Below are 26,458 nucleotides of genomic sequence, written 5' to 3' on the forward strand. Positions count from 1 at the left end.
CTTACAGTTGGGGAAAACCTCGGGAAAAAACCAACAGTTAATCAGCCCAAGCGTGAATCGAACCAACGCCCGAGCGCAACAATGGATCAGCAGGCAAACGCACTACCGTCTGAGCTACGCCGGTGGCTTTGAGGTATTCACGTACATATTGATATACGTGCCTACGTACCTATATAGTGAAGTGGTGCGCCCTCTTGCTGAAAAATGAACTCACCTTCCTCTGCCTGCAGTCACAACAGAAAGATAAGCTGCGAAATTATTGAAGACAGAAAATTCTCTCTGAGATTTCGATAGCGCCATTTTCTAACAATGGCATTTTCCAACAATAGCTAGCGCATGCGTATTGGGAGTCATACACTTAAATCTTCTTTCTTATACTGTGAAATTAGGAGTACCGGTAGCTGTAAATTGAGACTGACTGCGTTCCTATGGCTTACATACTTTTCGAAATGGATAATATTAAAATCGGAGCAATCATTTTGTGACACATTTAAATAATACATTTTGTATGGAATGTAAAAAAAAAGTTTATCTTATTCTGGCGTATGTTTTTTTTTCTTAACAACGATCCAAGAAAATTAACTATAAACTTAATATTCGCAGCATGAGTTATCTTCGTGACACATTTCATATGTTTGATAGTTGAACATTTGTGCTAGTAAGACCCGCTATACTTTAGAATACCGCGTAAGTGGTGTACTACTTATGTACAATGACTGTGCCAATTAAAATAATTAAGAAGTATATGTTTTTTTTATTAATGGTACAAGGATAAATAAATACATAAAAAAGAGAAGCACCTTTTGTACCAAAAATAAATAATTCAATAATGCAATGACATAAATATACTTCCTCGGTATTCTGAAGTCGTTCTACTTATATGCATATAATTACGAATAAAGACTAACGTAATTATTTTGGTTCGTTATTAGTTTGATGCCCTGCTGTCGTAAGGTCTTCTTGTCTTGTCTGCAAATTCATATTGCCGCAATTGTTTCCGTATGATCTACTCTATACGAAGATAACTGTTCCAGCTTTTCCAGAATTCAGTGGTCTTAATGTCGAATATTATTTGTTTTATTGTACTGAAATATCTATTTACGTATAGAAATCACAAAGAAGATATACAATGGCTTCGTATATAGAATTATGGCTTCACGCCTGTGTTTACATGTCTCTCAGCATTGTACGAAAACGTCATCAATTTACACAATACTATTTATTTCATACATTGTCTGTAAATGGTCCATTCTCAATAGGTATTCTATGGAATCGGAAATTCAAATACCTGGTATGTGGCGGCATCTTTTGATAATAACGAAAAATAATATACGGTTTGTCGTTTGTCACCTTTTTGTGTTGCAGAGTAGATGTAATGGCTTCCCAAAGTAATTAATGGATGAATAATTAACAATCATATTGCGGGTATTGATCCTGATTATTTTGAAGTTATGTGTAATTGTGAGTGTCATAAAGAGTGAAATCAACCAGTGTACTACGTACTACACATAAGTTCTGAGCTGCCAGGTGAGAATGAATTTGATCTTGAATTAAAATTGGGCGTTCTGACTGATCTTTTCTAATTAATAAGACTATATAAACCTGTACTCTATATGGTACATAATTTCGTGAAGGTAATCGGCGTGCATGAAGCAGTTAAATAATGGCGTTTAGGTATTGGAAGTAAGGTTAAGGCGGACTTAATTTTATGAATTGTGTTTCTCTTATTCGATATGATGGTCGTGGTTTTCAAGCAATTAACATTTTCCATACATACTTCATAATTTTGTTCGTATATTACAGTGTAAAGTATTGTCATATTTAAGTTAGTATTCTTCACTTACTAATTCTGGCCATAAAAGAATCGGTACAGTAATTAATTGATAGGAGACAAACATAGTTGGATGAATCTGTCATAAACATTGAGCGGTATTGAATGAAACAGATAAGTTTGTAAACTTGTACTTGGAATTGGTCAGATGTGTTACACATAACATCATAATTTGCTATTTTAATTTTTATTGTAGGCCTAGGCCTACATGTTTGTTCGTTGTTTTATCTTTGTATTAGATGAGAGTACGGTACATAACAATTTCTCATACAGCAAAGTTAAAGAAATCAGCAAAACTGTGTCCACTTTAAAAATAAAAGCACACAGAAAGACGCATGTGATGAACAAAAACATTCGGGGCATATCTTGTTTTTAATTTCTTTTTACTTCTGTTGTAAATGTAACTTTGTATTTAATATAGAACTCTGTGTTTATGGTTCATTCATGAAAGGACTAGTACAATTAGATATCTTCATTTCTGATTGAAGCAGGATCCTTATACAATGTATTTTTGTTTAACATGTGTTCCGTCTGTTTCTAACACATGTAACAAATTTGTTACCATACATAAACACTCTGTGGTAGCAAAATAAACAAAAGTGGAAATTATTTCCTCATTGTTTTGAACCCGTAATCAATCTCATAAAATATATCTGTTGAATTTATAGTTATCAATTTATTGGTATGTCATTTTAGATATTCATGGTTCATTTTTAAATCTTGTTCTTTTGAAGTAACATTTCGTTTCTAGAAAAGATGTTATGATACTATTGGTCGCTTATTGTTGCTTGTGTATTGTAGTGGACAATATTAAAATTGTGAGTGAAGGCTAAAAAGAGCTCTGAGATGTCATTTATGTATCTTACACATTTGTTTAGAAGCACACTCGCTAGTTGTCGTAAATATTTGCTAACTAAATTCTTATCCTATACATTAAATATATAGAGGTTCTCTCTATCTTTCTCTCTCACTCTCTTTCTTTGTCATCATATCCAGCTATGTGTAGACCTATGTGTGTATTTTTTTCTTTTCTCTGAGTTCTTATTTAAATTAACTGTGTGATTGTTTACTTTAATTTTTCTGACAAGCATGATGTTTTGAGTGCTTATTTTTGAAGAGTTCATACATTATTTAAATGGTTAAAAGTAATTTGTTTCATTATTTAATTGGTTAAGAGTAATTTGTTCTAATGACGTAGCAGAGGTATAATTTATGTTCTTTTATTTACCGGTACTTAACATGTTTGTTAAGGTACATGCATATGTATAAATCGAACCTAACGTGACTTACTGATTGTTTTGGTAGGCAGATGTTAGTGCATTATATTATAAAAGCACACAGTTATTCAATTCTCTTTCTTCTGCTGGAGGGCGACCTACAGTGGTTCGTAAAGTACTTAAACCTCTTAATTTAGCCCAGGGTGGAAGATTGTACCATCCTACAGACTGTGACTAACATGAGATATTGCGTATATCAGTTGTTATTAACAACATATTAATTATAAACATTTCGCTTAGCTATAGTTATCCCTGATAGTTACTTATGCCTATCTTGCGCGTATATCGATTCTCTCTTGCTCTTTTTCTTATTCTTCCCCTTTCTCTCTTCTCTCTCCTCCTGTCTTTTCTCTGTCTCGTCTTCGTCAGTTTTCTTAGATGTTTCTTTCATCTTAAGTTTGTAGGAGACATAGAATATAGGCTATTGTAGCATCTATTTTTTACTTCATTACAGAATCATAATTGTGGAATCTTGGGTTAGTGATAGGATTGATAGAATTTTAACTTCATGTCTGTTTGAAATCAATGAAAACATTGTGATGCTACATTTTGTGAACTTCAGGTATTGAAACATGAGAACAGTGAGTGCATATTGGGATTGCATTAATACAACTGATGTAAAGCAGACAATATTGTTGTATTAAAAGATTGTGTTTTTAAATATAGTTTGTTTGTTGACATCACTTTTCTGTATGCAAAAAATGGTTGCCATAACTTAAGTCACAATGTCGTCTTCATCATCCAGTGAAGATGAAGCAACTAAAGTGGTTTGCATCATTGTTTGTTGAGAATATGTCTAGGTTTGTCACATATTATCCATTGCTTCTGTATATCACAGACTAGATAATACTAGGCCTAAGCAGTCATGGAAAATCATAAGATAGGTTTGTGATTGAAAATTTTGCATAGTGTTTAGTCTATACTATAATAATATACATGTAAATCACAGTGGAACTAAACACAACACTCGTTTTCATACCCTTATTACAACCAATAAAAGATAGATCTTTACAATAGTGTTACCAAAGGAAGGTGGATAGTAAGGACCATCTACCAAAGACACTGTGGGATAATGTGGGAGAGAGGAGGTTTGTGTGGACTAGTGACATTCTTAGACAATATTGTGAGTATACCAAAAACGTAAGCTAATGTGTCATTGATTTGGCCTTACGAAAACTCGTCTTTTCTCTGTAATCAGTGAGGAAAAGCACGGAAATGAGATTATGTGCTGCCCCTCCACCTCAGTGGAGCACTTGCCTGCACCTCTCCACTGGTCCACACTTTCACAGCAAGTTTCCACTCTTATTTCGGTGTGAAATTGGTGTTGACACTCAATTTTTCTTTTGTTTAGTAGGTAGATAGCCTATGACTCGACTAGAAGCTAAGTAGGCTACATAAATACATTTGTATCTTAACGTGGTAACGCAATGGTAAAGAAATACCCAGTAAATTTCACACACACACACACACACACACACACCACACACACAGTATATCATATTCTCAGGTTCACACTTCTTTTTACTGGACACACTTTTCCACTCATTCGGACCTATTTCTTTTATAAAGTCCGTAAAGAAATTTATGTTACTGAAATAGAAATGAAATGTTTTCATTCCAGATATGAAATTTTTCATAATGTAAAATTTATTTTCATTACAGGAGTCAAAATTCGAACATAAGGTCGTCTTAAGTTTATTTTACACTTAACTAGGCTAATTCATTCATTTCTGACTTCTGTACTAGGCCTAGGTTACATTTATTCAATTAACTAAAATTATAAGACATTGTAAACAGTAAATTTTCTCTTAAAATATGTGTCCATTATGTAATCAAAAAGAATTGGACAAAAACCATCTAATGAATTATCCAGCATTAATATGAGAGTAATTATATAAACAGTCGATAATGGGAAGCAAGAAACAGTAGAGTCATAACCCTGTCTTAAGTTCCTGCCTTTTGAGATGAATGTATATTAGTGAGTTACTCTTTCTTAATGTACGTACAGTAGACCTAGCTAATATGGGAATGAGAAAGATAGCAAATTACGTTACTTCTCACTTGTACTCGTAAGTACTTCACAAAAGCATCATACCTTCGCAAATTTGAGAAGTTATTGTCTGGATGCTACAGGTTTTATTTTTGTTTGTGTGATTCCGTGATATCAAATTTGGTTTTATGGGCTTGTCTAGCATAACTCAACAGAATACATGACCCATCAGTTCTTGGGTGATGACCCTGATTATGAAACATGTAAGTTCTGAGTTTTTGTTCTGGTGATAATAAATCTCAGCACATTTGAAAACCCCAAATTCTATGAGAAAGAATGATTATTTTCAATGTACTGGGATATTTTCAATGTACTGGGATTCTATTTCTGTGAAATAGGATACTGTCTTCCTTGTACTACTTCCTGATTGCAAAGGCATACCTAGTATGATCCAGTGTTTTTTTACGAGCTCATTTTGAAAAAATAAGAATATGTTGCCTTCAAATTCAAAGAACACTGCTACCTTTGTTTACTCATTCACAGCAGATGAGATTGTCTTACTTCCTGAAATGGATCTTTAATGTTCATTCATTGCTCCAGGTAGATAGAAATAAACCTAGTTACCCACAATTACCTCCACACTCTCCTGCATTGTGCAGTGGACAGTTTTATTTTTTGTAATTAAAACTGGATAAGCATAATTATTGCTATCAATTGCACTAGTAAAGTTTCCGAATTATCGAAAATATACAGGCAGTTTTTTTTATTCTTTTTAATAGAAAGTCCATGTTACTTTGTTCGGAGAGAATTTCTGATGTTATTTTATCTTCAGATTAAACATTTGCATGTCTGGATGTGTGTATAAAATTATGTACTGTGAAGATTATAGTTAAAATGTATTCCTATGGGAGTGCCTTTTATTGTACCGGTATATTTTATTTGAACGTAAGTTTAATTGTACATGGATTTGAAACAACTATTCAGTAACTGGTAATTGTAGAATTAAATTAGTATTATGTAGAGCTGATTAGCTTTCAGAACTTGCTACAGTAAAGGAATTAATAATTGAATGTTAATTTCCAAAGAGAGTGGCTTAGTGATCATGTGATATTACTAATATTGCAACTATTGTACGTCAAATTACTAATGAAAAATAACAGAAATGACTGTCTGGGGTGTTTCCTTGGGGGGTAAAGGCATGGGTATGTATGACTGACATCTGTGCTGACATTAATGCTGGTTATCAGTAAAGGAGAGAGCCTTAACCTCCTGCTACCTTCTGGGCCAATTTGGTCTGTAATGGGATTGACTTTACCTTTACCTACGTAGGTGATTTTAGTATTTGGGGAGCATATCGATGATGTTGAACAGCAACTTCGTATGTCAAAAAAATAGATTTCACTTTATCCCTGTAAGAAAAGTCTTTCTGAATCTTCTGCAAACACATCTTATGTCCAGGCATGGATACAAACTTTATAAGAATATATTTAAATACTCTCTTATGTCAGATTTGTTCGTTACCAAGATATTAAAATGTTTTTTTCGCTCTCCTTTAAAATTGAATGTTTTGACATAGGTCTACTTGGTTGCTGCTCAACACTATCAAGATGTCTTTTGAACTAACTAGGCTATTTTTAGGAATGGGTACAAAAAAGAAACTAGAAGTCGAATGTTAATTTTCAAACTGAGTGATTTTGTGGGCGTGATATTAATATCGCGAAACTAATGCACCAAATTAATGAAATTCGGTTCCAGACAATGCTGTACAGACTATACAAATTCTTGGAATCTGATATCTAAAAGTAAAACAAAACTCCACAGACCATACGTCTTTTCTAAGAACTAGTTTTTAGAAGTAGATACAGTAAAGGAACTAGAGGGAGAGTGTAAATTTTGAAAGAAAGTGGTTTTGTGGGCGTGGTATTCGTCTTTTCGAAGAACTGACTAATATTGCGAATAATAATAAACCAAATTATTGAAATCAGGTATCCAATGTAAAACAACACAGCACATACCATATGTCTCTGAAAACTTAGTTTTAGGAATTTTTATAGTAAAGCAACTATAAATTTTCAAAGGGAGTGGTTTTGTGGGCATGATATTACTAATCATGCCAATAATATCCGGGCTCTAAAGGTAAAACAAAACTGCACAGACTACAATTTTAATTTCAAGAGTTGATACAGCAAAGGAACTAGAAGTATCGGTAACTTAGGATTTCAGTTTGCGAAAGTAGCGGTTTTTTGTGTGTGATATTACTAATATTCTGACTATTATTGCACCAAATTAATCAAAATCTGCTGTGTAAAACAAGAATGCGTTTATTTAGAATTTAGGAAACTGGTAGTAAATTTTCAGAGTTAATGAAGTAAAAGAACTAGAAGCCAACTATTAATTTTCAAATGGAATGATTCTGTGGGCGTGACAACAACAACAACAACAATAATAATAATAATAATAATAATAATAATAATAATGATAATTTTAAATAAGGCAGTAAAGCAAGTGAACAGCTTCAAATACTTGGGGTGTACTGTAAGCAGTAACATGAGCTGCTGCCAGGAAGTCAAAAGGAGGATAGCAATGGCCAAGGAAGCTTTTAATAGAAAAAGGAGTATCTTCTGCGGACCTCTGAAAAAAGAACTAAGGAAGAGACTAGTGAAGTGCTTGGTATGGAATGTGGCATTATATGGGACAAAAACATGGACATTACGACGAAGTAAAGAGAAGCGAATAGAAGCATTTGAAATGTGGATATGGAGAAGAATGGAACGTGTGAAGTGGACTGACAGAATAAGAAATGAAGCTGTGTTGGAAAGAATGGGTGAAGAAAGAATGATGCTGAAACTGATCAGGAAGAGGAAAGGGAATTCATTGGATCACTGGCTGAGAAGAAACTGCCTACTGAAGGATGCACTGGAAGGAATGATGAACGGGAGAAGAGTTCGGGGTAGAAGAAGATATCAGATGATAGACGACATTAAGATTATGGATCATATGAGGAAACAAAGAGGAAGGCAAAAATAGGAAAGACTGGAGAAAGCTGGGTTTGCAGTGAAAGACCTGCTCTTGAGCAGAACACAATTGAGTGAATCGTCATCATCACCACCACCACCATCATTATCATTATTCTGGTGAGAATTGGGCCTAGTGATCCGTGGCTGTCTCAGAAACAGGTTTATGCTAGAGCTTCACGGGACGTCTCTGTGAGCCTTTAAGAAATAGTAATCCCAACAGAACAGTCACCCCTCTCATGTGCTAGCAAGTCGTAAGAAGTTTATTTCAATTGCTTTCAATTCTCAATAATAATAATAATAATAATAATAATAACCATGGCGCGACAGCGCACGAAGGTCCAAAGCCGACCATCAGTCCACATATCTCAGCAGAGGTGAGAGGTGAACTATCATCCAACCAGTTTGGGGTAAGTGTAGTCAACACAGTGATTTCCTCCCTCCCTTCCCCAACTGTTACTGCTGGCCTACGAAACTGTAGCTCTCCAAATTTAGCACTATTGTGATTGACACTGCGTGGGTGACCTCACATGTGTGGAGGTTCGGCGTTATCTTGCCCAATAACAATTCATGATCCGTGATGGTGTAAGGGGGTCATGAAGTGTTATTGGACAAAATGACGTCGAGCCTTCACATGTGAGTTCGCCCACGCAATGTCAATCATCCTTATATATTTCCCAGTATAATATGTTGGGAAGGCACCTGTCCCATACACTAGTCGAAATTTAATTAGGAACTTTCTTCCCCCATGAGGACTCGAACCAGCGCTCATTCCGTACAGATAGACCAACGCATGACGCCTTAGACCACGCAGCTACGTTGCGGGACTGACATTACTAATTTCGAGAATAATTTCAAGAGGCCTACCCTACAAGTAAAACATGTGTACCATCTTAGAATGTGGAAAACATACAGTTTAGGCTATATTTTTGAAGATCTAAGTAGTTAAAGCAGGCCCAATCTTCCTAAGTACGAACATTGCTGTTCCAACCGTTTCCCTTCGTAGATGTAGAATTACGGTATTGGAAAGTTTGCTGACTGTACAGGGAATTGATTGTAGGAATCCAATATTACGTTATAGTTTACGGAATATATTAATGTGTTTGTCGGATTTTGTGAGATATAAGCAAATTGTGAACAGTGAACTAACTACATGCTCATGTAACTGTTCCTTTACGGAAATACTGTATTTTTCATATGTCGTGACTTTGAAACATCAATTTGCCACATTTTTCTTAATGCTTGTACACCACCTATAGCTATCCTTGTGCTCTAACATAAGTTTGGATTTGTAAAAGGAAATTACATTCTTTTCGTGGATACATTGTCCAAGTTTTGACAGTCGACAGTGCTAAGAAAAGGCGTGTGTTTGACGCCGTGTTTGGGTGGAAGAAACAAACGCCGCTGTGTTCGTTTGAATTGCTGTAAATTTAGCATAGCATTGCATTGGAATCGTGGCTTCTGTTGTGCAGCCTATGACACATATCCAGTGTATTTTAACGACGTCTTGTAATTATAATTAAAACGCTCATCAGTACTTAACGAGTTTGACCACCCCTGAGCGGGAGCTGGGACAGATATTGATGATCTCGAAGCGGAGCGGACTCGGACCCGCAGACAGTCACTGTTGCCAAACTGCACTGAATTGGAGTCACTCCGTTTACTTTGTGGCGAGGGTTCTGCACTTCAGAACCTAGAGCTGCAGTGTTTCAGCGTTGACGTTTCTTTTAATGCCCTCAGTTTCGTCATTGATAGGCTGGCTTTTGAATTTTCTCATCACTTCTTCGTAAGCATGCGTTTGTATATTAACATCGGATGCTGTATTCGGCAGCTAGTGTGACCAAAGTTGTCAAGTAATGGGTTCACTATTATCTGTCAGGAAATAAAATAGCCCTTGCGTCTTCGACTTATGTAGAAATTAAATTTATACTTTATGATTCATAATAATATATAGATACTTGTACTGATTTATGTAATTCTAGTTTATACTCTAAATATCTATTTTGCAAAATATACGTAACAGAGTTTGGCAACATTCTTAAGAAACATTGTGTTACAGTTTTTTTTTTTTTTTTCAGCAAAAGATACGTATACATTTTCGGATTGCTATGAAATTTCTTTCGAAGAAATATTTTACAAAACGTCAAAGTGTAGTTTGTTTAAATAAACATTTGTGAATTTCGACGTTTCCGGTATATCATAGGATGTCGTAAAATGTAATCAGAATTTTTGTATACTGGTATATGATTTCTAAAGTGCAGTCAGAAATATCCGTTTCCTTATGAAAGATATTATGAAAACAATACTTGTTTTTTTAATGTTGGAGATAACGTTAAGATTATTTTTTGTGCATATTTTATATCCAAACTGAACACGTGAAATGTATTTCATGTCCCATGAGGTAGATGTTAAAATAATAATAATAATAATAATAATAATAATAATAATAATTCCCTTTCTTAAAAATATGGACATTTTATGTACGAGTATGTCTTTTTTATTTTCATATGACAATAAGCATAATTAAATGAGCTGGTTTGTACAGTGTTTATTACCATTTTACCACAGTCTATATACTAGACTGTGATTTTACTCTTTATTGAAACTTGTTCCTAAAAGCCATTTCTCGGTTGAAATTTCTATTCCGTATTCTTCTGTTTATTCAGTTTGTATATTGCTATTGATAATTCAAAATTGTTTCCGTTGTTCGATATAATACGAGTACCTATATTTAAAACCATCTAATAATCTAAAATGGCTAATAGACAATTGAGACCAGAACGGACCAATCAATAGTCTAAATCCATGATGATGATGATGATGATAATAATAATAATTATTATTATTATTATTATTATTATTATTATTATTATTATTATTATTATTTTAATTGAGAATTTAGAGGTTCTTCTCCCGTTAGAACAAATAAAATGACATTACAGCCACTTCACTCTTTTCTTCCATTTATTAATTCCCTCCATCGATCTCTATCTTGAGCATCATCTGTGAATCCAATATTCCTCATAGACTGCTGTACATTGTTTCCAGGAAATCTGCGGTCGTCGTCTTCTTCTTCCTTCCAACTTCCATTCATACACCATCTTAGGAATATGTGTCTCAGCCATTCTGCATAAATGAAATGCTCAGCGCACAAATGGCCCAACCCACACAATTTGCATACCGGTATTGAGTTTATTGCTGTAAAGACCTCATATTGTTCTCTTCAAAGTGTAAATCGGCCTAATCATCATTTCTAGCTTTTCCATGAGATTTCAGCACAAGTTTCGTTTGCGTATCGCATTTTGCGCACTGTTACAAAGAGGCGAAGTGGAAATATAATTTTGTGGGTTGGGCCATTTGTGCGCTGAGCACCTCAAATGTCCATACCAGGGTGCGAATTAAGATTTCTGATGAGGGGAGGATATAATCCTAGGTAGAGAATACCATACATAAAATTATTATTATTATTATTATTATTATTATTATTATTATTATTACTGTTGCTGTTGTTGACATTACTGTGATGAAATGTAAACATTGGAAGTAAGAATAATAAAGTAATGAATAAACTCACCTCTGTAACTGCATCACATTTTTAAAAATAGTTGATACGATGTGTACCGTAATCCGCAAGTTATTGATTGCCGGTGATAATACATCAATATTATTTTCTTTGCTTACTTTAAACTTTATAACTTATACTCGTATTAAAACAGTTATATTTTGTGAGGGGGATAGAAGTTATCCCTGGCAGGGATGTTAATATGAATTTATGAGAGGGGGATAATTTTTCAATAATTCGCACCCTGGTCTATACCACTTCAATCTTCTTCTTTCAGTTTCCTCAGTTATGCCCTCTTAAACTTCCATAATTCTTCTTATCTCGGTGTTCCTGATCTTTTCTAGCCGTGATTTCCTAGCTGATCTCCAGAAGTCCATTTCAACGGCAGTCAGCTTATCAAAATATTGCTTCTGCATCGTCCAGGTCTCTACCCGTATAGGGTGATCCAGTAGCGAATTATATCAACCTCTTTGTTCAGTTAATGAGATTCTTGCTCCATAATACAGAATTCAACTTGCCAACTACTTTCCTTCCGATGCTTGCACTTTTAATTATTTCCATCTCTGAAGAACCGTTTATATCTCTAGCTAGATAATAATAATAATAATAATAATAATAATAATAATAATAATAATAATAATGATAATAATAGGTCCACATCTGTGGAGTAACCGTTAGCGCGTCCTATCGCGAAAGCAGGCGGTCCGAGTTCGAATCCCGATCGGGGCAAGTTACCTGGTTGAGGTTTTTTCCGACGTTTTCCCTCAACCCAACATGAGTAAACGCTGGGTAACTATCGGTGCTGGACCCCAGACTCATTTCACCGGCATTATCACCTTCATTTCATTCAGACGCTAATTAATCTAAGATGTTCATACAGCATCGTAAAATAACCCACTAATAATAATAGTAATAATAATAATAATAATAATAATAATAATAATAATAATAGTAGTGGTAGCAGGCCACCAGTGTAACTCAGGCAGTAGTGCGTTTGCCTACTAATCCGGAGCTGCTCTTGAGCATAGATTCGATTCCTGCCTGGGCTTGTTCATTCATTTATAGTGTTCTTTTCAAGGGCAGGTCTTTCACTGCAAACCCAGCATTCTCCAGCCTTTTCTATTTTCTACCTTCCTCTTAGTCTCCGTATGTACAGTAGGCTTGTTATCGGGTTGGATCTTTTTCGAGTTTTTTCTCAACTGTAAGGCGAATGGTAGGTAATCACGTAACAAATCCTCAGCCTCCTTTCACCAAATACTATCTTATCACTGCTTGAAGACCTAACATTCTAAATGTGCTAAGTGCCAATTTTTCAAATTTTATTTTATTCAATCTAAGGGAGGAACATTCATATGAGAATACTAAATTTTCTTTATTGTAGTTCAACTGTAAGTGATTCATTCATGCGCCAAAAGACAGTGTTGTAAGTATCTCAACATGCATTTCGCAGTGTGTTTTTATCAGTATTTCAGAAAGTTGTTTTTGCACTTAGCACATTTAGAATGTTAGATCCTCATTTCCTCGATACTAAATAACCTAGTAGTTGATAATGCGTCGTTAAATAAGACTAATAATAATAATGTAGATTAGATATCAGTTGTTGTTACAGCCATAGTTTCTATTCCAAGTGAAAAACATAATATAAAGATAAAGATATTCCCTTTACTCACCATGAAGATGCATGGAGGTATGGAAGTACAGTAGTTTCATGGTTTCATGACCTTGGCACTGTAGCTTGGTTTGGCTTTACGAGGACTGGACCCAGACGGGTCCGTACACTTACGTACGCTTTGGCCCATTGCGTCCTCTATATATATATATATATATATATATATATATATATATATATATATGTATATATATGTATATATATATATATATGTATATATATGTATATATATATATATATATACGATAATTATCCAAATCCGATAGGTAGTTTGGGTGGCATTCGTGAATCCGACGCTGACCAGTGGGCCATCCTGCTCCAGGAACCTGGAACTTCAAGCCCTTCCTATATCAGCACTAAAAACCTGTACCATGGATGAATGTAATAGGATGCAAAACTGCAGTCAGCACTATCTAACATCTCGCAGACGAACTAACAAGCCCAATGTCGTAGGTTGTGAACATTAGAACTACGTGATGATGGGTAGCCAAGAGGGCTATTATACTTCATTTGTGAGTAGGTCCCCCAGAGTTCTACACTTTTCCGTTAGAGACCATTAGTTGAGAAGAAAAGATGGAACGATGGAAGCTAGAAATTTGCAAAGAAGTCGAGATAAATGTTCTGTCCCTAGATATAAATGATATGTGTTGCCTTTCGCTTTCGAGTCGCCCGTTGCACGGCAGCCAGTGATAGCAACCGAAGATAACCCAGTTTCTGGCAAATCAAAAGCAAAACCCCCGTTGCACGGCTGCTGGTGATAGCAACCGATGTTACTCCCCGCAGTCAATTCAGTACAGATATACAATGTACAATGAAAATGACCATGTACAATTGAGTAAAATTACAAAGAAAAATAACCACAGACCTTATAACATGAGATGTTGGAAATGATGTCCTCCTTCATCCACATATTTCTAGCATCTTTTTAGGAAATGTGCATTTACACATATTAACTCGTCTTCTGAAATAGAGTCAGTTTCACGCCTGATACTTGTTTTCAATTCTTCTAATGTTTGGGGGTTCGTTGCATACACTTTAGTTTTCAAGTGCCTCCATAGATAAAAGTCACAAACAGTTAGGTCGAGGGATCGCGGCGGCCATAATTCTTTACTTATGATCCTAGCTTCAAAAATTTCCTGAATTAAATTTAATGTCTCATCAGCTATATGCGCCATGGCAGAGTCTTGTTAGAAATACCCTGATTGACATTCAGTGTCAGTTAACTGTTCAAAGAATGGTGTGTGAGTATATTATCCCTGTATCTCTGTTCATTAATGGTACTTTCAAAAAATATAGGCCCCATAACCCCATATGCATTTACTGTACCCCAAATCCCGATCTTCTCATCATGTAAGGGAGTTTCGTGTATGAAATTGGGTTTATCTGCTCTTCAGTACCTGTCATTCTGAATGGACACATGCCCATGTAAATGGAACCATGCTTCGTCAGAAAAGAAAATTAAGTGTGGGTCAATTAGCTCCATCATGAACATTTTGCAAAATCCAGTTACAAAAATTTAACCGTTTTTCATGATCACGTGGCAACAGTTCATGAACAACAGTGAGCTTGTATGTTTTCAATTTTAAGAGTTTGGTAGCTCGCCATGCTGAGATCACGAAATTTCAGTTTCCTGTGCAAGCTGTTGGAGGGATTTCTGTGGAGTATGTTCTAATCTTTCTCCCACTTCGTCTAGTTTCTCCTCAGTAAGCACACGTTTATTTACCCTTTACTTTTTATCAAGAATAGACCCCGTTTCTCTAAATTTAGTGAAAAGTTTTCGCGTAGTACCTCTATGTGGGGTAGGCACATCTGGATATTCAGTTAAAAATCGCCTTACAACTTCCCAGCAAGAATTTGTTAACACATTCGAATCATACATTAAAATTCTTTGTTGTAATGTGTAAGTATGTCGAGGCATTATGTAAACTAATACAGAAATCACATTTAATGCCAAGCGCAATAACACTTGTAGGACTAATACAGAAATAACATTTCGTATGAAGCACTTCAAAGCACGACCGCGCTGAAACAAAACTGCAGTGACACTGACTGAATGATACCCGCGCTCCTACAAAGGATGGGATTCAAGTCTGTCGCAGTGCCAGGAGCTCGGTTGTCAACGGTTGTTTTCGCCGGCCACTGTGCAACGGATGACTCGACAGCGAAAAGCACTCGCTGTATAAGCAGTGTATGTTAAACGAAGATGTTTATGGACTCTGTAAGAAAAAGTATTATTGAATGTATTTGAAATAGTAGATAGTAATATAATAATTTCAATCATCTAACTAGGTTTTGCAGACTTTCTAATGCACTGTTTACTAAATACCCAAAGAATACAATTTCAATTATCTAATGTTTTGTTTTCTGTCCCTTTTTCTTTGTATTGTAATTAATTTTGTTAGAAGGTACTAGTAGTAAAAATAGACTGGCACTTTCATCTTCCTGTCGGCTCCAGTACGAATTTTCAGTGGAAGATAATGTGAGGAATAAAAATTTAAATGTTTAATTTTAAATTAGGTGATATGCACATAGTTAAACCTGATGCACTGCTGGATGCATGGAGTAATTAGTTATGCTTTTCTGCACTTGGTGTGCTGCTAAATGTACGGAATAATTAGTTATCCTTAGAAAAACAGATGGCAGCAAGATCAGTTTCTACATTAGTGCCTCTAGGATTTGAAACGGGAAAGTCAATAAGTTTCGCATCCATGCCTGTACTATCCACAAGACTTCACCTCAGCTTATTTTTACTATTGCAGATGATAGATGAAATGAAAGGTAGGTGGTGTGTGTTGCTGAAATGATAAATGGAAATGGGAGTACCCCGGTAAAGAAACCTCTGCATCTGATTTGTCCACCACAAATTCCATCATGACCTCATCGGGGATCGAACCCCGGGCCACCTGAATGGAAGACTAGCATTCTTGTACTTGAGCCACAGATGCAGCACTCAGTACTGTAATGAGTTGATGTGGTCAGCACCTCGCTTTGACTGCCTTTTACCTACAGAAAAGTGCCGGTATTCAATTTGACAGGTTAAGTGAATCCTGAGGTATTTTTGGAGGTTTTGGTATCGAGAAAAATATCGCTATCACCAGGATTGAACTCGGGACCTTCCATTCTATAACCATTTGCTCTGCCAATGAGCTACCCGGCCGGATTTAAATTCTTTGGACTTTTGTGTATGAGGTTATGCAAAAAGCCTGGTTTAAAAACAGACATCACCACACCTGAAGAATTGCAGTACCGAATTGTAGATGCCTTCCAACAAGTGAAGAATGACCCACGATTGCTCGAGCACATTCTTGGTTCTTTGCAGAGAAGACTAGACAGATGCATTCAAGTACATTGTCAGCATTTTGAACGCTTGTTGTAAAATTCTTCAGTTAACATGTTCATACTGTACACTATCTTGTTTACCCATAAGCTTTACTCTTGTTTAAACAAAGTTTCTTTTCCTGTATGTTCAGTCACATTTATTTCTGTAGTGTTGAAGCCAAAATTATGAATTTTACTGTCTCCATATTGATAAATAAAATAAAATTGTCATTGCTTTTGTTGCAATAGGTACTTAGTATTCAGCAGGCCCCAACCAGCACAAAATGATGATAAGATGGTAGGCATGTATATACCAGGTGGCCATAATTAAAGAGGAGGTGTTTGAGGGGTAAACAATGGTGAGGCCAAATAAATTGAAATGTGGTGTACATACATTTCACACAGTGGGAATTCCATTCTGGGAAGAAAAATATTTAGTTCCGAAAGTCGCCACTCCTCGTACAGTGACATTTCCTCCTCTGGTGGCGACTTCCAGAACTAAATATTTTTCTTCCGGAGTGGAATTCCCACTATCTGAAATATATATACACCACATTTCAATTTATTTGACCTCCCCGTTGTTTACTTATGACCCCTCAAACATCTCCTCTTTAATTATGGCTGTGTGTATGTGTGTGTGTGCGTGTGCGTGCGCGCGCGCATGTGCATGCCCCCCTTGGCATGGTTTGTAACCATTTGGCCCTAGCGGACAATATTCGAATATACTATTGTATTTCATGAAAATTAATTTGATATGAAGTAGGAATACTTTGAGAATGTGTGCATTGTTTACTAAGTCCCTTTCTGCTATATTACTATGGTAGTTAATGGAGATCAATTCATAACGTTGGTGTTTTTTGTTATAGCCAAAGATGTTAACGCTGGGTTGACCCCTGTGACTGAACACCGCAGTCATCTGCGGTGGTTGAAGGATGGAGCCCTTTGTGACTCGTATTGGAGATGTCACTATTGAACGGGTTGTGCCAAAATCTGGGCCCGGAGGTGTGGGAGGGGCTTTGGGTAAGGAACCCAAAGACCCCATACCTCCTCCATCAGTCAGTTTGGCCAAACGAGATCCAGATGGTGGTGACACAATTAGTGTCAGTGAGGATTTACAGGTTTGTGTTGTCATTGAGATTATAGTGTAAATCACACAGGAGGGATCTTAGGTGTCTGGTTTCCAGTGCTGAAAACCTCACAACTGTGTTACTGGCTCTACATTTAGAATGAACTGATAAGCTCAGTCTGATCTGATTGTTAATTTGTTTGTTTTATCACAAGTATAACTATTGCCAGAGTCTCTCTCTGTGTTTTAGAAATAGATGAAACAATATATTATATATTATATAATTTTACGTTTTGTTGTTTCTTAAGTTTCAAGTTAAGTAGTTGTATCTTTACTAATATAATATTCGTAATAGGATACTCAGATAAGTGTTTTAAGTTTCAACTTGTTAAAAAGATTATGTCTTTTACTGTAGACATAAAACTGGCATGTTACACGTATTTTACTAATGATTATTATTTTATTGGTCCTACAGAATATATCTGTTATGGTATTATCGCCATGCCAGCCACAGTAACGACCGGCAGATCAAAGAAAAGGTTAACAACAATAACAGACCTATTGATTGCATACTGTTCTAAAGCGATGTTGTCGCGTCTTTTTAAACTGCAGGGCGTACAAACGAGAAACTCGACTACTTTATAACTAATATATAATAATAATAATAATAATAATAATAATAATAATAATAATAATAATAATAATAATACTTTCATGCTATCTAACTACATTAATTAAATAAATATCTAAATTACAGTTATTAATTACCTGACCTCCTAGCTCTCATCTGAACTGCTTCCTTCACTGTCACTGTCACCTATGCTTATAATGAACGAGTCTCTGTCATTTTCAGAATCGCGAACAATATATTGGCGTTCTATTTCTCTTGTCTTGTTAACATACTTTGTCCACAATTCCGAATTTATTAGTTCAACACATTCTCGTATAGTCCTGCATACACTGTCACTACGTGATGGAGTCACATTTCGTTTTCGAACTTCATGTTTTTAGCGTGCCCAAATAAGTTCAATAGCATTTAAATTACAGTGATATGGGGGCAACCGCAAAACCTCATGGCCGAAATCTCTTGCAGTTTTGTCAGTGACAAACTCTCTACTGATATTAGCTTCTTTTATGAGTTCAAGCAATACAGATATAGTGGGGAGTGGATTGGGTACTTCTAGATTGTGTTGTACCATGAAGCTAATATCATCCTTTCTTGTGGATCTATTTGGTAGCCTAAACTGTAGCCTGGAATGATAAGCAGCGTTATCCGTTACAATTATATACGGAGAGCTTGTTGTAAGATTTTTCATTAATTTGTTTGTAAACCAGTCCTCGAAAATTTCAGAATTCATTTCATCATGTGAATCTGCTTTGGAGTCACCTATATTTCTAGCTGAAAGGAACAAACAATTTGGAACCCAGCCGTCACTACTACTTGCGTGCAAAACCATAATTCGTTTCCCACGAGATACAGGGGCATTGAAGGCACATGAGCAACTCCCATCATCCCAACCTTTTTTGGGGACATCATGTGTGTCATAACATGTCTCGTCCAAAAATATAATTTTATGGCCTGCCGATCTTTTAGAACGAAGTGTGTTCAAATATTTGTACCTCCACGTTACTATTCTCGACGACTCCGTTATCACGTGTCTTTTGTTAAGAACTCTGAACTTGAATCCTAACTTTTTCAATAATTCTCTCAGTGTTGTTTCTTTGTAGGGGAATTCACACTTTTTTTTTTGAAGTTCTATTAATATTTCACTAACTGTTGGCGACTGTCCATTTTTAAAAAAATCATACACCGTTCGACGAATCAGATCGCAGGTGAAGTTATCAACTTTTTCAAATTTCTGTTTTTTATTTTACATTTTTTGGGTGTTTTAGGACCTCGTTCTACAACTCTGCTTACGGCTTGCCTACTTAATCCAACAGCTTTTGCGGTCTCTGTAATCGGTCCCTTGCCCAATTTATTACTTTTGACGTAGGCATACACATTACATATTATTTTCTGAGACTGTTTATTCAATGTCCCGATACATTTTCTACCTGTAATTGTCTTACTTCTACTAGTTGAAGGAACACACGCATTTACAATACTTTCAACTTCATCATTGCCTTCCCACGGCCTCCACATCTTAAATATTAACACCAACTTATAACTTCCACTTGAAATGCTTTACTAAACTGAACGAACATTTGTTATTAAAAATGGCAACCTTGGTTCTTACTTCACGTGGACTTGATATGTACACGTCAAAATTCAATCCTGGATTGCCATTGGCGGCAACCGTTTTTTGTAGAATATGATTGGAGCGGTGGGACTAAAAGAGCCACAATCACAAGCGACAAACAATGACATATAAATATCAAAGACTCGCCGGTCGTTACTGTGGCTGGTGCTGCGATTATAACACTTAATATTAGAGGAGAAAAATTCTTTCCGGCACTGGGGTTGAACCTGGGTCCTTGGTTCTACTTACCAAGTGCTCTCACCATTTAGCTACACTGAAGTCCACCGGATCGAACTCCCCTCCTCCAGAGTTTTTCCCTTTGTGGCCTGACTTCAAGTGGGCATGTATGTTGACATTTTATTAAGTCAACTGCCATTATACGAGGAGCGTACTCAGTTAAGTGACTTGGTGGCCGGGATTCCACAGTAATATGCACAGTAATCTGTACAGAAATATGCACAATATTAATTGTTACCATAACAGATATATTCTGTAGGACCAATAAAATAATAATCTTTAGTAAAATTCTTCTAGCAACAGTACATATTTCTGTATAGATTACTGTGCATATTACTATGGAATCCCAGCCACGAAGTCACTCAACTGAGTGTGCTCCTCGTATAATGGCAGTTGACTTAATAAAATGTCAACATACATGCCCACTTGGAGTCAGCTACAAAGGGAAAAACACTGAAGGAGGGGGGTTCGATCCTGTGCTGTGGATTGGACTTTGGCGTAGCTCAATGGTGAGAGCGCTTGGTACGTAGAACCAAGGACCTGGGTTCAATTCCCGGTACTGGAGCGAATTTTTCTCCTCTAATATTAAATGTTACACGTAGTTGTTTACTGAAGTCTCACTTGCTGTAATTCTCCATTAGCCAAGCCGTTTGTTGTATATAGTTGTTTGAAGAATTAATTTTTTAGGTAGAGGCACATACAGTAGCGTGCAAATTAATCCGAACAACGTAATTACTTATGCAAAAACACTCAAACGGGATAAAAAAAAGGATCTAAGACATACCTCAGTAATCTATGTGGCCTCCCTTGTTCCTAATAACAGCTCTGAGACAATTTGGCATGGATTCCACTAATTTCCCACAAGTATTCTTCATTTCTTCATCACGAAACCATACACCAATGAGGGTAGAAATCATCTTCTCCTTTGTAGAACAATCCATTTTTTGCATTCTTCTTTTGCAAATTGACCACAAGTTCTCAATGGGGTTGATGTCGGGTGAGTTGCCTGGCCAGGGGAGTACCTGAATATTCTTCTTGTTGAAGAATTCTGTAGTTTTTCGAGACATATGGCATGGTGCCAGGTCTTGTTGGAACACACCTCTGCTATCCGGAAATGATTTTTGCAGCTGGGGTATGATTCTGGTTTCCAATAAGTGAATATATTTGTCAGAATTCATTCCCTTGATAGGTATTAATGTTCCAGGCCCTTCATCTGTAAAACAACCCCAAAACATTACTTTAGGGGGGTATTTGGGTGCTTGTTGGAGATGAGCTGCTGTTACTTTTTCGGATCCTTTCCGTACGTAAGAAACACGGTGGCCGTGGACCTCGAAATGAGACTCATCGGGAAAAAGTACATTCTTCCAGTCATTCACTGTCCAGTGTTGATGTAATTTTGCTCACATTAAACGTTTTTTGCACATAACAGGGGTTAGCAGTTGCTTCTTAATAGGCTTATGAGCCCTTCATCCAGCTTCCACACTGTTGTGACGTGAATATTCGCCCCAGTGGTAGCCATTAACTCGCGGGTTAAGTCAACAGCAGTTAGTCTAGGATTTAATTTACTTTTCCTGACAATTAAACAATCATCTGCAGTTGAAGTCTTCCTTTTCCGGCCACAGTTTCCTTTTTTCTGGGGTGTGATGGATCCAGTCTCCCTGTATCGTTTTATGATCGAATTAATAGTAGCCAAACCGATGTGACATTCTGCAGCAATTTGCCTCTGTGTCATAGAAGAATGCTCTGCTAATGTTATAATTTTAGACCGTTTTCGTGGAGTTGTATCCATTTGTGAAGACGACAGAATGTACACAGGATTGCAGTATTAAATCTTCAACACAACTGAAATGCTTATAAGTACAAAACGACAGGCAAAATGTCACATATTATAAAAAATAATGACAGACCTTCAACAATGGAATTACACGTACTACAGATGTCAATTAAAGCGGTATGAGCAGCTGTGAGGTCAACAATGACAGAAAATGTAAAAATATGTCGTGTTCAGATTAATTTGCACGCTACTGTATATGATGGAATTCATTATCCACATTGACAGAATGATGGGTAGCATAGTTGATGACATGAGTGAAGAATGGCCACTGAATTTATCCTGTCACCCTCACATTCATGATCAAATTCCTTGTAAGACTTGGGAATTCTGGCTTTATGTCTCTTGTGAAAGAAACATGCTAAGTATTTTTAATACTTTTAAAAATCCATTGCCTTTTCTGACAGTCTAACCTATGAGCATAAGGTGTAATATGGCTGTTGTAGAATTACACTTTCTTAGCCAGTTATGTTGGCATTATATCTGAACTTAGGCACTACTTTACTTGTAGTAGTTCTGTCACTTGATCATCTGCATTACCATATTTCTTCTAATTTATAGAACAGGTATTTGTTTGATTAGTCATAATGCGGATAAATAGAACATATTCTGTTCTTCCTTACTAGATGAGAAACAATAATGAAAAATAAAAGTTTAAAATATAATGACAAAAATATGAAGATCTCTATCCACAAATGTAATACAGACCGACATATTTATAGATAAAATTTAACATATTCAGCTAAAAATATCAAGACAAATCCACTTCTTCTGTATTCAACATTAATACCAGAAACTGACTAATATGAAAACTAGTTTGTTCTTTCTTATATGGTGAGAGAGTTGGAAAATGTAGAGACACTCATCTATGGAAGTGTTTATTTACAAGAAAAATTTAGACTTAGATATGAAAGAACAGAAGGCTTGTCCCTCTATTTTTTTTAGTAATACACAGACTGGATGTCTGCTAAAAGGAATGGTTAAGGACATTATACACATCTTGTATCATATTCATTGCATGTTTCACAGATATGGAATATAATTATGTTTTAAATCCTTCAGCCATGCTGTTACTCTTTTTCCTTGCTGATGTTGAGTGTGGAAGTACCCTAAATCAATTCGCAAGGAATAATAAAATATATTTTGTATGGGTTCCTTAACACACTGATGCTTTAGCCAAATTAGGAGTTTCATTTCCCCTCTTGTACCAGAATCCGTAAATACTGGAGTCAGAAAATTCCAAGGGCTTGAAAAGCACCAGCAGTGACAAAGTGTATTCCACATTGAGAGCACACATCTGGTCTTGATTGATTTCGTGAGGGTTGGATATGGGATGAATCCTTGCACTTGGGCTGTTGGCCCATTGTATGCCCTATATGTGATGAGTGTCCGACAGATGGCCCTGGTGGTATTCGTGAATCCGACGCTGACAGACAGACCATCCTTCCTGGGCCCTGCAGTTAAATTCCCATCATCTATTGACGAGCTGAAGCCAGAGACCAGAGTCCCAAGCCCTTAGAACCTAGATCAGCATCCAACCCCCAGACATCACCAAGTCTATTTTTATTACTATAGATGATAGATGAAATGAGGGGGAAATGAGTGTTGGTGTAATGAAAAATGGAAACGGGAATACCCCGAGAAAACCCCTCTGCACACAAATTTTACCCAGACCTCGCCAGGGATCGAACCCGAGCTACCTGGGTGCAAGACTAGCACACTAGCATTGTAGCCATAGATGTGGCCCATCCTGGTCTTATAGTCAGTCTCTTCTTTTACAGTATTAAATAGTAGTGACAAATATTGACAGATCACTTCGTCTGACAAATGTTCGTCATTTTTGAGCAAAATTGTCGATAATGTGGAAAGAAAAAACAAACTCACATGCCCTGTTCGAGGTAATTGGAATCTAGTATAAAGCATCGGTAGCTATGCATTGATTTTTTAAAATTGGTAAGAGAATTAAACTCATCAAGTTATGCAAGTTATACTTCTCTCTGTGGAAGGTGCACAATGGCTCAGAACCATAGACCTAAGTATTTTAAGACCATTTTAGGGGGTCCTATAGGAGGATGAGGAAGGTGAAAAGAAGGAAGAAGAAAGTGATGATGAGGAAGAGAAAGAAAAAAGAGGATGAAGAAAAAGTAAGAGAAGGAGACCAACTAACTTTGAATCTCCTTGAAAGAGGTGTATGTGTACTTATTCACCTGTTTATACAATCCAAGAAAGAATGGACCTGTCTTATTAAGCTTTACCTGCAAGAATTATTATACAGTTGCTTTGAACTGTAATTTTAGATTTTATTTTCTTGTTTGAATTTTTATGTTTTTTGTTCATCCCCCAGATATTTTTGAAGCCTCCATTATCTGGCACAGACAAGGGCTCCAATGTTGGAATGAAACTTGAAGGGCGAAAGTCGCGAGACTCTAGTATTGGTGGCAGCAGGGACACATCTCTTGGCAGAGGAGATGAAAGAATGGCAACCAGTGGAACAGATGATTCAGATGCCTCAGACAGTGAAGACAACGAAGATATCCACAGTGACATCATGGAAGAGGCGAGTTTGAAATTTGTATTTTGAAATTGCACACATTTCTGTCTTTCAAAGAAAACAATTTTTTAAGGGTGCATATCATGTGTCATTCAGAATATATGGGTATATATGTCCTTTACTTGAGATTTTTATTTTGATGTTGTATTATTATTATTATTATTATTATTATTATTATTATTATTGCATAATCGTTATCAGTGATTTGTTAATAACTATGCTTATCTTTGTTTCTACATTCCCGGGTTCAAGCCCAGCTAATGTTGAAGGATTTTTAATGGGCAATAAAAATTCTTATCAAGCTACTTTTAGAAGGGAAATAAAGTTAGAGATTTCATGTTGTAGATTTATAGCACATAAAAGAACCCTAATTCAGGCAATATTACCAGTTAGCTGCTCCTCATCCCACCAGGTTCTCTTGCTTTGCGATGAGATATTTCTTCTCCACTGACACTGCACATATTTCTGCAGGACGAATTCTTGTGAGACGAAATAGAAAAAGTAAGCCACCAAAGCAGTCCAATGATTAGAGCACTGGACTCACACCCCCTATTTATAACTTTGTTGGGCAATCCTGTGGTATAGGTAACACAGGAGTTTTCTCCAGGGGCTGTGGTTCCCCTGTGGGATTCTAACAAACCTCCATCATCGCATCTCATCACAGGTGTAGTGTAAACCAGCCTCTTATGACACAAACTGGACAATGACACCGTTGGTAAATTGGTTCACAGAACTGGCTTCATATGGTCAAATGACAAACAGTCAAGTACCCGCCATTTAAAAAAAAATTGAATTGAAAGAGGAGAAATGGGAGGAGAAATTTAAAAGGTACGTAAAACGTGTCCTCACAAAGGGTTCGGGGCTGAAAAAAACTGAATATGTGAGCTCCAAGCCTGTTGGCCACTTGTCTCACTCCGAGTTACGGTGCTCCACCAAAGGAGCTCTAGAAAATTTTGAAGGGGAAAAAGGCGAAAATGGTACCACATACACAGGGGGAGGGGAATGTAATCAAACTGATCACAGGACAGGACAGGAAGAAGAAATGGCGGAAGGTGTAAGTCTGCACATTGAAAGAAACTTTGTCATTTCGCAGTGCAAGTGGAGTCGAGAAGACTCATTTGTTTGCTGTTCAGTTGGAGGTGTAAGCTTGCACATTGAAAGGAGCTTTGCCATTTTGCAGTGCAAGTGGAGTCGAGAAAACTCATTTGTCTGCTGTTCGATGACTAAGGCAAGTGAAGGCCATCGGAAGAGATGCCGCGAATTCTAAATCTGCAAATTGAAAGGTTCTCTGTCCTTTTGCAACGCGATTAGAGATGAGTAACCTTGCTCATGTAATGGGTATTATATAGAAGCTGAACCAGGGCATTTATGTCGTTTTTATTGGAAATTCGGGTACTTTATAGGGAAGAGCATGTAGGTCTATGGCCCATTTCTCTGGGGCCTCATCCCGACATTTGTCTTACCACCTTAGGAAAACCATGGAAATACCTTAGGCAGGATGAGTTGTCTCAATATAAAAGACTAGCCAATTGGCTCTTAGGTAAGGGGTCGATTGAATTATGACTTGAGTCTGTTGTATCATCTCAATGTAGAGACAAAGGAGAACTCTATTATAAGTCACTTACATTAATTGTAAATTTTTAAGTACAATTACTGAGATTACAATTCTATAAAATTAAATTTTATTCATAATTTGATTGTTTTAATTCTTCTTCTTCTTCATCATCATCATCATCATCATTTCTGTTAAGTATTAGACCCTAAGACCTGTTACAACTTGCATAAAATTTTCATACTAGTGTTTGGAGTTCTACCGACAGATCTTCATCTTCTTGATGTGTAGTTATAAACACCTTTGGGGATTCTACTTGA

General features: G+C 36.4%; 1 protein-coding gene across 7 annotated transcripts in view; it reads left to right on the top strand.

Moving 5' to 3' along the window:
* The first annotated feature begins 956 nt into the window (after positions 1-956).
* LOC138694770 (uncharacterized) overlaps positions 957-26,458 on the top strand; it is a 114,237-nt gene continuing 88,735 nt past the window's right edge. For 3 of the 7 annotated variants that reach the window (XM_069818804.1, XM_069818807.1, XM_069818806.1), the window contains exons 1-3: positions 1,304-1,527; positions 17,528-17,779; positions 24,380-24,592. In XM_069818804.1, coding sequence (XP_069674905.1) covers positions 17,594-17,779; positions 24,380-24,592 — 399 coding nt within the window. In that variant the 5' untranslated portion in view covers positions 1,304-1,527; positions 17,528-17,593. Of the gene's footprint in view, positions 1,260-1,303; positions 1,528-17,527; positions 17,780-24,379; positions 24,593-26,458 lie in introns of those variants that run through there. The other 4 variants (XM_069818809.1, XM_069818810.1, XM_069818805.1 and 1 more) reach the window with 3 other exon arrangements.

Source organism: Periplaneta americana, chromosome 2 (genome assembly GCF_040183065.1).
Source record: "Periplaneta americana isolate PAMFEO1 chromosome 2, P.americana_PAMFEO1_priV1, whole genome shotgun sequence".
NCBI lineage: Eukaryota > Metazoa > Arthropoda > Insecta > Blattodea > Blattidae > Periplaneta > Periplaneta americana.